The 15,102-nt window shown below is 40.3% G+C and overlaps 2 protein-coding genes across 5 annotated transcripts in view; one reads left to right on the top strand and one right to left on the bottom strand.

Moving 5' to 3' along the window:
• Positions 1 to 4,650, bottom strand: part of GLUD1 (glutamate dehydrogenase 1) — a 29,673-nt gene extending 25,023 nt beyond the window's left edge. Inside the window, exons 1-2 of one of the 2 annotated variants that reach the window (XM_086900866.1) lie at positions 4,615 to 4,650; positions 4,173 to 4,502 (exon numbers count right to left, since the gene is read on the bottom strand). In XM_086900866.1, the coding sequence (XP_086756992.1) occupies positions 4,173 to 4,413 (241 nt within the window). In that variant the 5' untranslated portion in view covers positions 4,414 to 4,502; positions 4,615 to 4,650. Of the gene's footprint in view, positions 1 to 4,172 lie in introns of both variants that reach the window. The other variant, XM_086900864.1, reaches the window with a different exon arrangement.
• A 318-nt stretch (positions 4,651 to 4,968) lies between these two features.
• The window catches only part of SHLD2 (shieldin complex subunit 2), a 31,911-nt gene continuing 21,777 nt past the window's right edge, over positions 4,969 to 15,102 (top strand). For 2 of the 3 annotated variants that reach the window (XR_015290152.1, XM_086900842.1), the window contains exon 1: positions 4,969 to 5,300. The gene's annotated coding sequence lies outside the window, so the exon portion shown is untranslated. Of the gene's footprint in view, positions 5,301 to 9,188; positions 9,266 to 15,102 lie in introns of those variants that run through there. The other variant, XR_015290153.1, reaches the window with a different exon arrangement.

The following is a 15,102-nucleotide window of genomic DNA, read 5'->3' as shown; positions in this document are numbered from 1 at the left end:
AACAAGAGCAGCTGTGGTTTCCTGTTAGTACTGGCCACTGGCATGCAAGTCACCACATCAGCAAAGGAAAGAGTGATGTGACCCACAGCATTACTTCAGCTACCAGGCAGCATCAATCCAGTTGTATAAATACTACACGTGGAGCGTAAGCAACCTGAGTTCCAACACACAAGAAAACTGCTTATTCCATATTCTCAGTGGGATGAGGAGGCATCTAACTGATTTTTCCTTTCTAGCAAAAAGTTACATTGCAGAAAACGGTGTCCTTTAAACCTGGATTTGCATGCTGGACATACTACAAGATCTGCCACTTGGGGATGTTTATGACTGTTCTGTAAAGGGTCCTAAAGTACAGCAGAGAAGCACTTCTAAGAAAAAGAATCACCACCTTCTCAAGTTGCAGGAGTTTGCAACCCCCAAAGCAGAATTAAGGATTAACTTCTACAACAATTAAACTGGTAAGCACCACAAGATTAAACAAGAAGTGTTATTTCTGGGTTCTCTCCATAAGGTGAAAAACCACCAGAAGTTGTGAACTGAAAAGAAAGCATGCTTCAGTACCTCATGCTTCTTTTCCAGAAAAGCACTTTTCTTCACCTAGTGAAGAGTCACCTGCACTGCTATGTAATGACAGCTACATCCAACACAACCAAGCTGACTTGTGTTCTTACATGTGCTTTTGGGGGAGAGAGGAAAGTAGGATAAGCCTTTAAATAACTTCCTCTTTTCATTAACAATGCTTTTGATTGTTAGAATTAGGGTATTAAGAGCATTGTACTTCTTGAATAGAAATAGGACAGTCAAGTTTCTCACCATAGTGTAGGAGTTTGCCCATACAAAAAACGTAAAGCTAATGATCTTGGATTTTCCCTCATGCAGCTGTATCAGGCCACAGTCATCCATGCATGATTTTTCAAAGCAGTCCTCTCATGGCATTCACTCTGCTGAGGTATTTCTACTTTGCAGGCAAAAGAGATGCCAGCACAGAGGAGATGAAGGACTACCAGTCAAGGAACTGCTGGTTTGTGCTAGCAGATATCATTTGCCTGCACATGTAAGATTTATAAAGATAAACCTTGCATTCAAAGTCTGGCAATTTTCACATCTGGGCTGGAACACCAAACTGAGATTGAGGTTTCACTCCAGAAGAGAATAAGCAGGCAAAGAAACTGACATCTCTGATAGAAGAAATATCATCTGTTATACTGTTAACTACAAATATTTAGTAGAAATAAGAAGGTGTTGCTAAAGTGCCTATAATTAAAATGTTTATTTAGACTCTTTCTTTGATTAATTCAGCTGTCTCCAAGACTAGGGCATTTAAATCAAGATTTTAAAATTCTTGATTAGTTCATGGTTAAATCTGTAAATGCCCTTATAAACAGAAAGGCATTCAGAAGTAACATACAATAGCTAATGAAGTATTTTGGTATGAATGCACTGAAAAAAATAGGAACAATTAAAAGAGGACAACCTTTAAAAGACCAAAAAACTTTTGTACTCCTACATTTGCAATTTTAATCTTAAAGTGTACTTTGATCATTTGTTTAATCTGCATACAGAACAGTATTTAATATTCTGTAACCAGCATCTCTTATCCTTCAGTTTACATAAACCTCAAGAGATATAAGCCTTTAAAGCACAATGCTGCTTGAAAGAATAGACATGGCAAAGCATCCCCACTTGCTAGTACTCACCTAGCAGTAACTAAACTATTCTAGTACTTTAGTAGTAACTAAACTCAACTATTTTAGTAAATAACCATTTTTTTCTTAGTAGCAAGGACACACACACTCCAAAAAAAAAATTAAATAAAAAGTGCAAAACAAGTAACCTTGTTTTACCAAAGTTTACGTTTTGGGAAGCACAAATGTAAAGGTCACAATTCGGCATGTGAAAAGATGTGGAAACTGTGTTCTTCCCAACGTCTTTGCAAGCCTTCCACTTGTTAACTCATCCCTTCTTTTAAAAGGGGCATTATGTCCCCTGCTGTTCCTTGATGGTGTTAATTACTTGCATTGGACTCTGGGGTCCACAGTGTGTGGGACACTCACTTCAGCAAGCTTCCCAATTTCATACCATTATATAGAGTTTGGAGTTGTATTTCATTGGACTTCGTGCTTTTATCCCTGTGGACTGTTGTAAGATTCTAGTTCAAAAAAGCCTTTCAGACAAAAGCTCAAGTTGTTGGTGAATTTCAGGTGGATCAAATGTACTATAAATGCAGAAATACCTTTACCACTCCTTTGCCATTAAAGTAGAAATGTTCTGCTTCCTCACACCTTTTTCATAGCAGGTTTCAAGCAACTGATCTATGCTTATCATGCATCCCATTTAAATTTACTACAAATTCAGATCTGTCACCTGATAGTAAGCAAATTCCTAGAGAGCAGTAGAAGGTGAAATCCATTCATGATCTCTGTGTTTAAGAATGGAAAGGAAATATCATTTGCAATTCCTTCCCTAAATTCAGAGGGGGTGAGGGAGCAACACAAGAAAAGTACAAACTACTGAGACTTCCTTTCTGTAGCTGTCATTTTCAATGGTCTATAAGTGCTCCAGTGTGAGTGCAGACAGGCATAACAAATGCCACTGAAAATCAAGAAATTCTGGTGAGGATTTAGTAATTTAGGTATCAGAACAGAGAGTGTCCAATCACCCAGCTGGTGGGGTTTGTTCACGTACAGTGCATTTTATAATTATTTGTTGCGTAAACATTAGTTCCTTCACTTAGGAGCAATACTAATGTGAAATATTAGAAGCTATCGTATATCAATATTATTTCATTACTTAATTTGCCACTGAACTGCATTTTGTTATGCAAGCAGGATCTTAAGAGTAACACAGGCCGTACATTAAACGACTTTTTGTAAGCAGCAGCAAAGAGTAACTTAACTGAAGCAGTGATACAACAGCAGTGTGATATCCATCAGGATTTTAAAAAAAATTACAGCAATGGCATAGATTCACACAGAGTAAGCTTCAGCCACACCCAACTTCAGCTACAACTAAGTCTGATGCTAATTCTTGCTTCAAGTAAACAACCAAAAGTTGAGTTAGCCTCTTTTGGCTAAGAATTTATCATGTCACAGGAAAGTCATCAGCTATTTTATTTTGGAATGTTAGGAATCACATTAACAGGACACACTATTTGTGCTGCAGAGAGAAATCCTCATGTCATAAATATATACCAGCTGAACTGATTCTCACAAACACGTTTACCTAGGAACACCCTTCCTAATCTATTCTTGAAGTCAGAGGACTTCATTTATAAGAAATCACTTGATTTCTGTAACCATTATTTACCATAAAGCTGATGTACACTGAAAAAAAAATGTGTTTACAGACTACAGAAGCTCTGGTTTGAGGCACAGACCTGAAATGGTTTCCAATACTCAAATGTCCACAAACATCAGAGCTCTTGAGTAAGTTATGCTGAAGGACATCTGTATTTGTTTTTCAAGGAGATGCCATCTATCCCAGACTAAAAGGGACTCTGATTCCTCTGACATGACGGCCGATCCCATGAGCCCAGCCCTGCTCAGCTCCAGTGGGATTCACCCTCTCGGTCCCTCGGCATGTCGTTGGTCTCACCTACCTACCTTGAGGGATCTACTTCCAGAAAAATCACTTTTGTCTAACTATGTATCCAGCCGGTAACGAGAAACACAGTTAACTTGTTATTTTTCTCTACGGATGTTTTCTGTGTGAGTACCAGGTTTTCGCTAACACAGAAGGCTGAGTATGAAGGGACAGTGGCTCCTCCAGCTCTCGACTCGAGCAGGCACTTCTGGCATTGTGCGCCCGCGTTTTCCTACAAACACTATGGAGGTCTGAGTCACATCGAGTTACAATTAGGCGGGGGTTCTCCTCGCCATGCCTAGGGCCGGACCGGCGGTGGGTGCGGCGAAGGCCCGACCGGCAGCCGCGACACCCGGCACCGGAGCTGGCCCGGGGGTCACCCGCGGGGCCGGGACAGCGGAGCGCTGAAGGGCTGCGGAGGAACCGCCCTACGCCTGCCTTCCCTCGGCTATCGGATACCACGGGGGGTACAGGGAGACAGCCGCTTGCCCTCGCTGGCCGGACGGGCAGCGGGCGCGGCGGGACGGGGGGGCTGGCCGGGGGCACGGCGGCCCGGCCCTCCGCGGGCCCAGGGAGGCGGCGGCTCTCACCTCCCTTGCAGGGCGTGCGGTGCTGGCTGTGCTGCGCCCGGTAGCCCTCGATCACCTCCCACTCGCCGTTGTCGCGCTTGATAGGGAAGGAGACGCTGAGCACATGGTTGCAGGGCTTGATGATGCGGAGGATGCCGCGGACGCGGTGGCGCCGCTCCTCCATGCTCTCGCGGGTGCGTAGCCCCTCCACAAGCTTGTCCTCCACGATGCTGGCGCCGCGATCGAAGAACCCCTCCACCATCTTGAAGAAGTTGGGGTCGTCCTCCTTCTTTGCCGCCTCACAGTAGTGCCGCCGGGGACACCGGCCCCCGCCCCACGCCGCCGCCACCACTGCCCCCCCGGCCGCCGCCGGCCCGCCCGGCTCCGCGCCCGCCAGCACCGAGCCGGCGGCCAGGCGGGACGCTAGCAGCTCCCCTAAGTAGCGGTACATGGCGGCGGCCGCCAGAAGTGAGGATCGAAGCGGCGCTGCCGCTGTCACAGGAGGCACCGGGCACCGCCGCCGCCGCCGCCGCCTTTAAACGCGGGCTGCAGGGGGGCGGCGCGCCCGCAGGGCGCGGAGGGAGGGAGCTCTCCGCGCCTCCCGACCGCGCCTGCGCCCCGCGCCCCGCACCGCCCCCGGCGGGATTCGCGGAGGGGAGGGGGCGCGGCGGGCGGGGCCGGGCCGCGCCGGGCCGGGCCGGGCCGGGCTGGGCCGCGCCGGGCCGCGCCTGCCCAGTGCGCACTCGCCGCGCCGCCCCTTCCCGTTCTTCTTCCCGTTCCCCTTCCCGCTCTCTCTCCCGCCCGTGAGGCCGGGCCCGCCGCCCGCCCCGCCGGGAGCGCGGCCGCTGCCACAGCGCCCGGCCCGCGGGGCCCTGCGCCGGCTGGGTGCGCGGCGGCCCGTGAAGAGCCTGGGGCAAGTAGCCTTCAGGTGCCGCCCTTCAGCCGCGTGAAAAACGAGGCTTCTCTTAGCGCAAGTACGGTGCAAGTGAGGGCGTGCTCACACAGCGTTCAGCGCTCACAGGGAAAGGAACCTGTGGGGGAATACAGCTTTTCCACGGGTGTTTATGTGACTGCCCTGCCGAGAGGGGACAGAGGCTTCGAGTAAAGCTGTCAACATGGCTGCTTTCATAGCACCGTTAAATCACTGAGGTTGGAAAAGACCTTGAGATTTACCTACTTTGTTTCCTCGACTGTTTTTCATTTTGCTAGGTCTTAGTCCGTTCAAGTCCATTTTTTAAATGTAGCTCAGGCAACATCTCTTAAGAATATTTCTTTAAACTGTGTAAGATTTGTTTTCAGAGCATGAGAGAGTGTGCTGTACTATTGAACTAGGTTCATTTTAGAAGAATTAAGTGGCTTGTTAATTTTCTGTCGGTTTGGGCTGCTAATTGGAAAATACAGTGGCTTTTTTTTTTTTCTTTTTAGACTTGTGGGAGATCAATGCCCCTAAGCCAGGAATAACCAGGAAGTTGCTTTATCACTGTGGGAATCTCTTAAACCACTATGGGCTGTGCTGCAGGGCTTGTGGGAAAGTTATTTAACTTTTTGTGTGTATTTGTCAGCAGGGAGATTAGTCACAGATTCTTTAACTCACATAAACTCTTCAGACAGCTGATGCTCAATTTTTTTCTTGATTTGATGTTGCTCTTTGTCCTAAGAATCTGAAGAAGTTCTCTTGTCCGGACCACTATTATGGCTGGCTTAATCTGTAATGAGGATGGTTTATAATTGTAGTCTAGAGAACAAAGATCCTTGATAGTGATACGGGGGGAAAAAAAGCTGGTTTGTTCATTGGATGTTCACACAGGGCTTCAGAAACAAGCATACTGATTTGGTTTTCTGTCCATAGTATAGGTGGTTTGTGGAAAACTTCTGTTTTGGTGTTAATTTTCAGTTCACAGAACTGCACTGTTCTCAGTCTTCGTATCTGAGCTACTACTTCAGTCATCTGTGTGTTCTCATTAGCTAGAGCTCAATTTCTGTACAAAATCTTTTGTAAATGCATAAGGAAAGAAGGTGGTGAGAGGTATTGTAGCAATTAGTCCTTATCAGGTAATTATTTCCGCTTTGTTCTGTAGGTTGGAATATCATTGCACAAACACAGAGGTTAAATGAAGAATGCGATTAGCTGGTTTGCTCAAGCATGTAGATCTTAAGGTTAATGTGCTTAGCTCCTATCCTGCTTTCAGCTGTGTTCTCTCTGATTTACGAGCACACTCAATTATCAGCTGCTTGCAGTGTCAGGCTGTTTGTAGCACATGTATGTGGATGTATTTGAGACTGAGCATGGGACATGGCAATGTGAGAACCACGTGGGTCTCTCCGGGGTCTCAGTCACACAGCTGTATTTGAAGCAATGACAGTACCATGCCTACCCTCCTTTCTAAACAAGACTGGATTACAGTAAAACATTTAACAAGCTGTGCATTGAATGCTGAGAATAACTAAATCAGCATGTTAAATTTCTTAGTCTTTAAATATTGTAAGAGATAAGATAATTAGGGAGTTTTATTTTGTATGTTCTTATAACTGAAATAATGTGTGCAATTTACAGGCAGTTTGTCAAACTCAGCAAGTCTGAACCGTATTTCTGTTTGATTCGTCCTTTCTCAAGGCAGGAGTTATTACACTATCTGTGTCCTCCATTTGAGTATTTATGTGCTAAGCAGTTGAATCAAAATCAGTTTGCTGGAGGAAATTAAAAATGGCATACTTCAGAATGAATTCTAGCAGGCAAGAAGGTGGTAATTACAATGATAAGAGAGGAGCTGTATCTTCTTTACTTTCGTATAGCATGTGAGATGCCATCAGAAGACTCACATTTGAGTAGCATCAGTAAAAAAGAAAAAACACCGCTGGGGTGGATTAAAAGGTAATTTTTTTGTCTTCACAACCAGAAGTTTCACTAACTTCATTAATTTCATACAAAGTTTTGGTCCATCTGAAGAGAGACGTAAGTAGAGAAAACTCAACACCTGTGTGGTAGGAACTGTCTGTATGATTCATGGACTTTGCAGCAAGGTAATTTTCAATTGTGTGTACATGACAGGTATCAGTTTCTGTTTAAAATCTCTGAAGTATAACTGAAGGAGACAAACAACTTGATTTAATTTAAGATGTTTCTAAAACATCCTATATATAAATTTTAACATTATTTTTATTAGAGATAAGAACAATAATAAATACTGTGTTGTGCCTTCCTAAAGCAATCTACTGTTTTAAGGTGTATATTAGCAATTTCATAGCAAGAGGAGTAATTTTCTATGTGTCAGATTTTAAGATTTTATTGAGAAAAGGGATCTAAGACAAGAATCAAATACTTCCTGCTTTAATCCATTATATTATTTGAAGTACTAGCTATTTGGGCTAAAACATTCCCAGGGTGTACTGGTGCTGAATTCCCTCAGAAACTAGGATTTCTATTCCCAGTTTACATCCCAGTCCTCTTAAAAGCTGACCAGAGCAGATGAGAAGGACCATAGAAGCTGCAAATTAGGGATCCTCCCAGGGATCTGGATAACACTTCCCTTCTCTGCCTGGGCCTTTCAAATACAGGGTAACCCTGGGGTTGCCTCTGGTGCAGAGTTTGAGCCTCCATTAGACAACACACTCAGGAGAAAAGTTCATCTGTACAGAGGACCATTTCCTTTCTGTGGTAAACTGTCTTCTGGGAAGACAAAATTGCTTTTGAAAGAAACTGAAAATGCAATTACAGTTGTTTCAGAAAATATCATATTAAGTTGTGAGCCATACTGCATGATGCACTTGACAGTTCTTACCCCTTGCTTAAAGAATTGATTGAGATAAATTCCAAATAAAAATTGAAACAAATTGTTTGCCTTTGAATTGCTTATATGAGCATTTGTTTCCCTTCCTCATTTCACCATAAATTGCAAAAAAAGGCCTTTTTTTCTTTGCTTAGATGTTATGCTGTACTGTTTTATGTAGACCTTGGTAGTGTAACTAAATAGGTGAGAGCTGGGGTTATTTTCTTACCCCAAACTGCTGCAGAAACTGTTCAGTTTATGAATCAACAGATCTTTGGACAGTTGAAGAATACTTTCTGAGTGAATGGGAGGATGTGAATCTGATAGCAATGTAAGTGTAGTACTATTGACACACCTCTTGGCTAAAATCCTGTGTGTTTGTGTTAAATGGAGATGCAGGTGAGCAGCAAGTGTGTAGGACTTCACAGAAATCCTCCTGCATGAGAGCTGCCTGCATATTGTGGGAAAATGTATGAAAATAGTGCCAAATAGAAATCCAGTTATTTTCCAGATCTTTAGCTTGAGATGTTCTCAAGCTCATGGGTTTAATTTTTCACCTTCCCAATGCTTTAAAGTAAAAACTTCATGTCTAATGAGTTTTGGCATAGGATGTGGAAATAGAGATGGCAATTTCTTTATGTGCAGGAAGATGTACCAGCATTCAGTTTTCAGAGTAATGGAAGGTAATCTTGATACAGCATTTGTTCTTTCAAAGATGTATATTTTAATGAAACAAATATACTACAGGTTAAAGAGTCTAAGAAATAGTTCATGTAATTAACTTTAATTCCAATTAATTTTAATTCCAAATTAGTGAATAAATTGTACTCTAAGTGCCATATTTCTTGATTATATTCTTCCCTTTTTATGCCAAGGATGTAACAGAAATGAACCAGGATGTGTGCTTGGCTTCAGTGTTGCTGGAGGGCTGTCCCTGTAAGATGCTGTTACATGCATCACATGAATTAGGTGAATCCCAGAAGATTCCCCTTAATTTGTGACTGGCTATATGAGCACTTCTACCAAATCAACACTTAACTAGAAATCTTCATTTCAGTCATCTGTTTACAACCAATCAGAGACCAAGGCTTATTAAAAGCCTTTTTACTCATAGCATATCAATACTGAGATCTGTTGGTTTAGAGCCTTTTCTCTATAAATAACTTCACCTGTGTTGAGCCATAGCCAATCTAGAGAGCTGACTTGTACATTTTCTTTGTTTACTGCTTTTCCCGTAATAAAAACGAACCTGAATTCGTTGGTTTTCCAGGCAGGCTGCAGAAGTTAATTTGCACATGCTGCAAATTTGAGATGTGCTTTCTGCAATGTTGCAAAATTGGAGAAGAGGTATGCAGATTATTTCGTGTTAAGATAAAGGCTTTAAACCTTTCAATACTTTGTCTCACTAATGAAATGCTTAGGTACCTGTGGTCCATTAATGCTTTTATCTATTACCTTGCATTAAAATGAAGTTTTTCCTGACTGCTGAGTTGAAGTAATAAGCTGCATTTTCTTATCTGTAAATAGTAATATTTTTGCTTGTCTATAGCACTGTAAAAGTAGGGAGTGAAACTCATAATTCTGCAAGTAAAGTAGGAAGTTCTTTAGGTCTAGCCTAGTAGGGACTAGGCTAAAGTCGGTCTTGTTTTCTTACTTGAGGCATTGCTACAAAAATAATCTGTAGCTGAGCAAAATAATATGTAAACTTATTATTTAATCAAACAGAAGTTCTTGGTTAGTTTTTTTGTTTGTTTGTTTGGGTTTGTTTGTTTGGGTGGTGTTTTTTGTAGTTGTTTTTGTTATTTTTTTGTTACTTTTTTTTTTACCTTTCCAGAACTTCTATGACAAGATATCATTCTTATTTCAAAATTCTGATAATAGATCTATTAGCCCATTATTTAGGATGTGAATTTGACAGGGATTCGTAAGTGAAAGTTACTTGGGAAAACCCTCAGTTAGTGGTTCAGAGAAGTTTTCTGAGCTTTTAACTTAATAATTCTGCTGCTGAAATCAAAATATTGAATAAATTCTGATAACTGTTTCATGAGTAAATATTTTTAATCGCCATGAAAAGTGGTTGTGCTTATGTTTATTAGGTTTAAAGGCCTTCTGTCGCCATCTGTTTATATAGTTGCTGTGCATGATGACTGATGTTGCCAACTGGTTACTTCAGCTCTGTGACAGAGCAGATATAAAAAGCTCTTCATGTATATGGGAACTGATGCCCTCATCTCTTGGTCAGGCAGTCTATAGATACACAGAAATTCTCAGTGCCATTTTTCAGTACTGTTACTATCAATATATTGATAATGAGTATTGCCAGATAATCTGATAACTGATAGATTTTAAGTATGCTTTTTAATGACACTTATCCCTGTAACACCACTTGTGGTTTTCAGATAGGTAGGACAAAAATTAACTCCCTTTGAAGGATGCAGGTTTGACCCAAAGCTTGCTGAAGTCAGTAACAAATTAATCTGATTTCTGTCACCTTTCCATCAACATGTCCATTCATGATAGAGGCTTTTGTGGGTCAGCGTGAAGGCTTCTCCTTTCTCAATTCCTGTATCAGCGAGAATCTGTGTAAGGAACTGGTTTGTGTCATTGTGGCATAATCTTTCGCTTTTGATTGGTATTTCCTCATTTCTAATTTAAAAGACAAATGAGGGCATGATATAGTTACCCAATCTTGAAATCATCCTGCTGTTAAATGTGTTTGAAATCAGCTGATGAAAAATCTAGTAATGGGAAAGCTGATAGATACACAGGTATAAATCTTCCACAGATGCACTCTGAGCACGCCAGCTTTGTTCTCTTAAATAAATTTCAGAGGAAAAGAAAGTACTTCACTCAGTTTATTTCCTGGAAATTCTGTTTTTTAGAAAATTCCTGTCTACTTCAGTGAACATAGCAAATAACAGACAGTAGAAAGTGGTTTGCCAGGAGTGAAATAAGAATTGTATGAAAGTAACATTTACAACTGAAATAGATCTTTTTTGCAACTCTTGGTGTCCTTGGCTGTCTGGCTGAAAATTATACCCGAGATCTTTCCAGCCTGGAATCACAGTATCAGAGGCTGCAAACCAGTTTTTTCTTGGTTTAATATTCAATTGACAGTCAGAAGTTGTTGACATAAATATAGTATGTGTTGTTTAAATAACAAACATTAAAGCTCTTATGAACCAGAGATTACTAGTCTTCTGTAGTGTTTTTATTTGCATTTCTATTAGCAAAATCAACTTTAGCCTCTTTCAATTTAGAAGAGTGGTTATGGAAATCCAGATTGTTAAAATATGTTTGAATGCTTAAATCTTCTGTGAAATATGTTGGTGGTTGAAGTCCAGATACAAAGCATTAAGATTTGCCATTCAAGTTTGTTGGCAGAATTGAAATTGGTATTATTGGAAAACTCCAGGAGTACATTGGCTGGTATTTTCCAACACATTATGGATTTCCTGGGAGAGGAAAAACATAGCTGGTTATGCTTAATGTAAAAATGTATATGTGATATCTTTTCTTTGTCATCTTTCACAGACTTTGGGATTGTTCATGGTGTCCGCTGGATGTAGAGATCCAGCAAAAAATCACTGTTGTATAGGTCATCCCAGAGGAATCTCAGAATGAAAAAATAGGTCAAAAAAGGAAGTGTTTCTGTTTTAATTAAATTGTTCCTTCTTGAGCACTCTTGAACAATTTTTGAAAACACTCTATCAGGTTTTTCTTGATTATTATTTATTGTCTGATCTTGTCAATGTTGGCAAGATAACATCTAACCTGTTCTACTTAATCTCTTCTGTTTTTTTTTTTTTCTTTTTTTCTGGTTTGAAAGCTAGTAGGTTGAAATTAAGCTTATTTTGAAGTACTGGAAAGTTAGCGTCTCTGCATGTCATTAGTAAGAGATTTTCTGGTTTCAGAAAGACTACTATGTTGTGGTCTTCTGAGTAAATGAGTTAAAATCACCATGTAATTTGTAGAAGCTTATCCTGGTTTCTTTCATCTTATCAGTTTTCAAATAAGCTTGGTGTTTTTTAGTTTAGTAAAGGAACACTAAATGGCAATCTAAATAATGTATGCTTTTAGATTGTTCAGTTATCATTAGAGATCAGCTTTCTTGAACAGAGGATGTTATGTGTTCACCTCAGATTTTAAGGCTACATTATCTTTGTGGCATTTACTTCAATCTAACATTGGGTTATCTAAGCAGAAACTGAGCTTCTTCCTCATGTGACCAAAAACCTCAGAGTAATAGATGAATAGGTGAAGGGTGGAATTAGAAGCCACTCTGCTTCACTGTTCTGTTCTCCCTAAATACTCTACCTCTCACCTACACCGAACTCATGCTTGTAGCGCAAGTCCATTAATGTTGCTCAGTTTTAGGTGCAGTTTATTAGATGGCTAATTCAGTGAAGGTTATGTAGGTTAAGGAAGTTAATGGGCCTGTTAATGAAAAGAAAAAATAAAGTCTGTTATGTGGCAAAACATCTTTTTTCTCCCTGAGTGAGTTCTAAAGTCACAATAGCATATAGGGCACTGCCTCAGGATTTAAAGTAATTCTTAACATTTTGAAAACTAAGGCTTGATTGTGTGGGTGTCTTCTGGACAATATAAGGTAAGAAAGAACTTCCTTCAAATAATGTATGAGGTTCAGGAACTAAACAAAAAAAAAAATAGTTACATCAGATGCCCTGTGTTAATCCTGACTTTGAATCATTTGACTATTTTGTGCTTATAAACCAGCACTTGAGACCTCAAGCAAGGAATAAAAGCAGCAGAGGGCAATAAATCTCATATTGCAGGGAGAGTTGTAGTTATAGAAATTAAAGAACCAGGGATGGTGACTGTTAAGATCTCAAGAGGTAGGGTGAAAAGCTGGGGTGAAAAGGGTAGTTTTGTATCTTATCAAAAAGGTGAAGGATTATGCACTGGGGAATTGCAGTGCAATGTTTAAGGTATGAGTATGTAAGATTCACTCAGTAAGTTCTACACTTGGTTCAATTTGCTGTCCAAGCAAAAATAAGTTACTTAACCTTTCATTGCCTCAGTTCCCATAAAAAATCCAGATGATAATTTATTCCCGACTTCTTAAAAATATTGGGAGGACAAATACATTAAGTATTGCTTGGAACTGAGCTGGTTATACGTATGGTCTTCATATCTGAATGAATACAGGCCAGAAGGTATGGACACTATGTATTCTTAAGGAGAAACTCTTGGAATTTGCTTTTCTAATAAACTCATACAGTTTCTTTCTTATCAGACTTGATTTTCTTCAAGAAATATAGGAAAGTCTTAGATTATTTTCCAAAGTGGTAAGTAAAATACTTCTTGTCTTGAATGATTATCCTTTTTTCAGAGCATATTCAGTTTACTCATTCCTAGGAACAGAAATAGGGATGTCTAATGGAACTGCAGATCATTAATTTTATGTTGCAGATGATGAAAAATAGAAGTTATGTAGGCTTTTGCAGGTTCTGTTGGATTAAAAGAATCCATAGAAATTAGTGATAGAGGAATGAGCAGATGTTCTCTTGGAATAACAAATACTATCCATAGCTTCATTCATAACCTACTTTAATGAGTCAGTTTGGATGAAAGGAATGCTTGTCAAATACATTGCATTTATATTTTTCCAGCAGATTTTATTTGAATTATTTTCATACTGTATGAAAATGCTTAATATGTCTGAAAAGAAGTCATTCTTTAAGCAAGTCTTCATCTAGCAAATTGGATGATGGCAGGTGAAGAGTAGGTAATATAATTTGACCTGTGGCTGTATTTGGTTAGAAGAATTTCTGAAATGCCAAGTAAGGTGGAATTACTCAACAAGCAAAGTAAATGCTGGGGTTGGCATGAGTTCTTTGGGAATATGCCAGTGTAGATATGATTGTGCTTTTTTGCTGAGAATGTCAGATCTACTTGTTTAAAGCAGTGAACAGCACTTTTGGAGTGAAGCAGTCTTGAACTTAGACTTGTTTGGTTTTTTGTGTTTTCCCACCCTAGGTCATAAAAGAGCATGAAATTGAGATGAGATAGAGGAAGGTGACTTTATTAGCTCTGTAACTGCATGGATTGCTAATTCTAATGGACTTGTTGGGAATACAGACTTTGCAGTTGAGCTGTTCCCTGGCCTTCCTGTGTCCAGCAGTGCAACCCCAGGAGGCAGAGCTCTGACTTCTCAGGCGTGAGACTTTCATTCCTGCAGTGAGCTCAAACCCTGCATTGCATCAGTGCTTGTAAAGCAGTCCTAAAGCAATCCTAAAGATCAGTGGCAAGCTTTCTGCCAATAGTTCTGCTCTTGACATCTAGTTCCTGAGCTGAGAAGTCGCTATTTAATTTTTAGAATAATTGGATAGAACTACTTTTGAAGTATCATGAGTACTCTTGTTAACATGAAGAGTGGTGGCAAATTTCTGTCATGGAGCCTGGAACTAGACTAGAAAGCCAATGTAATGTGGAAAATCCTAAATAACTTCCACATTGGAACAGCTTCAGTCCCCACTAAAGTGTATTATGATTTATATAAAATGAGCTATTGAGAATTTGAAAGAATAGGGTTTGACCTATTTGGGTAAAGTTTCCTCACATCTTTCTAAAATACTGATGTTGGCTGCAAGAGTGAAATTTCCTTTTTTTGAAAGGTGAATCAAGACATTTTTTTAAGGGACTTCCATTTTTTTATATTATAATCTTAAGAAGCTGGGCTCTGTTTGGAGGGGAAAAACTTTACATAACACCACCGTTCTATCCTGCTGTACAGTGTAAGTGGCTTTGTAATGCTCAGCCGTGGAGAATGCTGCTGATGGACAACTTCCTTCTCCATGTTTGCATGCTCCAAAGAAGGCTGAAATGCCCATTAAACAGCTTTTCAGTTTAGGGCTGCCTGGAGAAAGGAACTGCACAGAATAGCTTCCAGGATCAGAGTTTTATCCTTTAAACTTACCTGGATCTAAAATGTAAGTGCTTGTTTTTTAAACACTGTGTTTCCCAAGTTAAAGGAATAAATGTAGGTAAAGGGACTTGACAGCTGGTTCCCATTTGGGATTGGAATCTACTAATAATAACAACTAATAATAACTAATAACTTCCTTGAGAGCTGGTAAAGTAAGACTTGTTTGCTATATGGAGAAAGAATCGACGAAGTAATATCATAATGCATGAAGGAATTAAAAACTACACAGTATGAT

This window comes from Cyanistes caeruleus, chromosome 8 (genome assembly GCF_971803275.1).
Source record: "Cyanistes caeruleus chromosome 8, bCyaCae1.hap1.1, whole genome shotgun sequence".
Lineage (NCBI taxonomy): Eukaryota > Metazoa > Chordata > Aves > Passeriformes > Paridae > Cyanistes > Cyanistes caeruleus.
The sequence above is the reverse complement of the archived record's forward strand: the minus strand, read 5'-3'. Positions and strand labels throughout refer to the sequence as shown.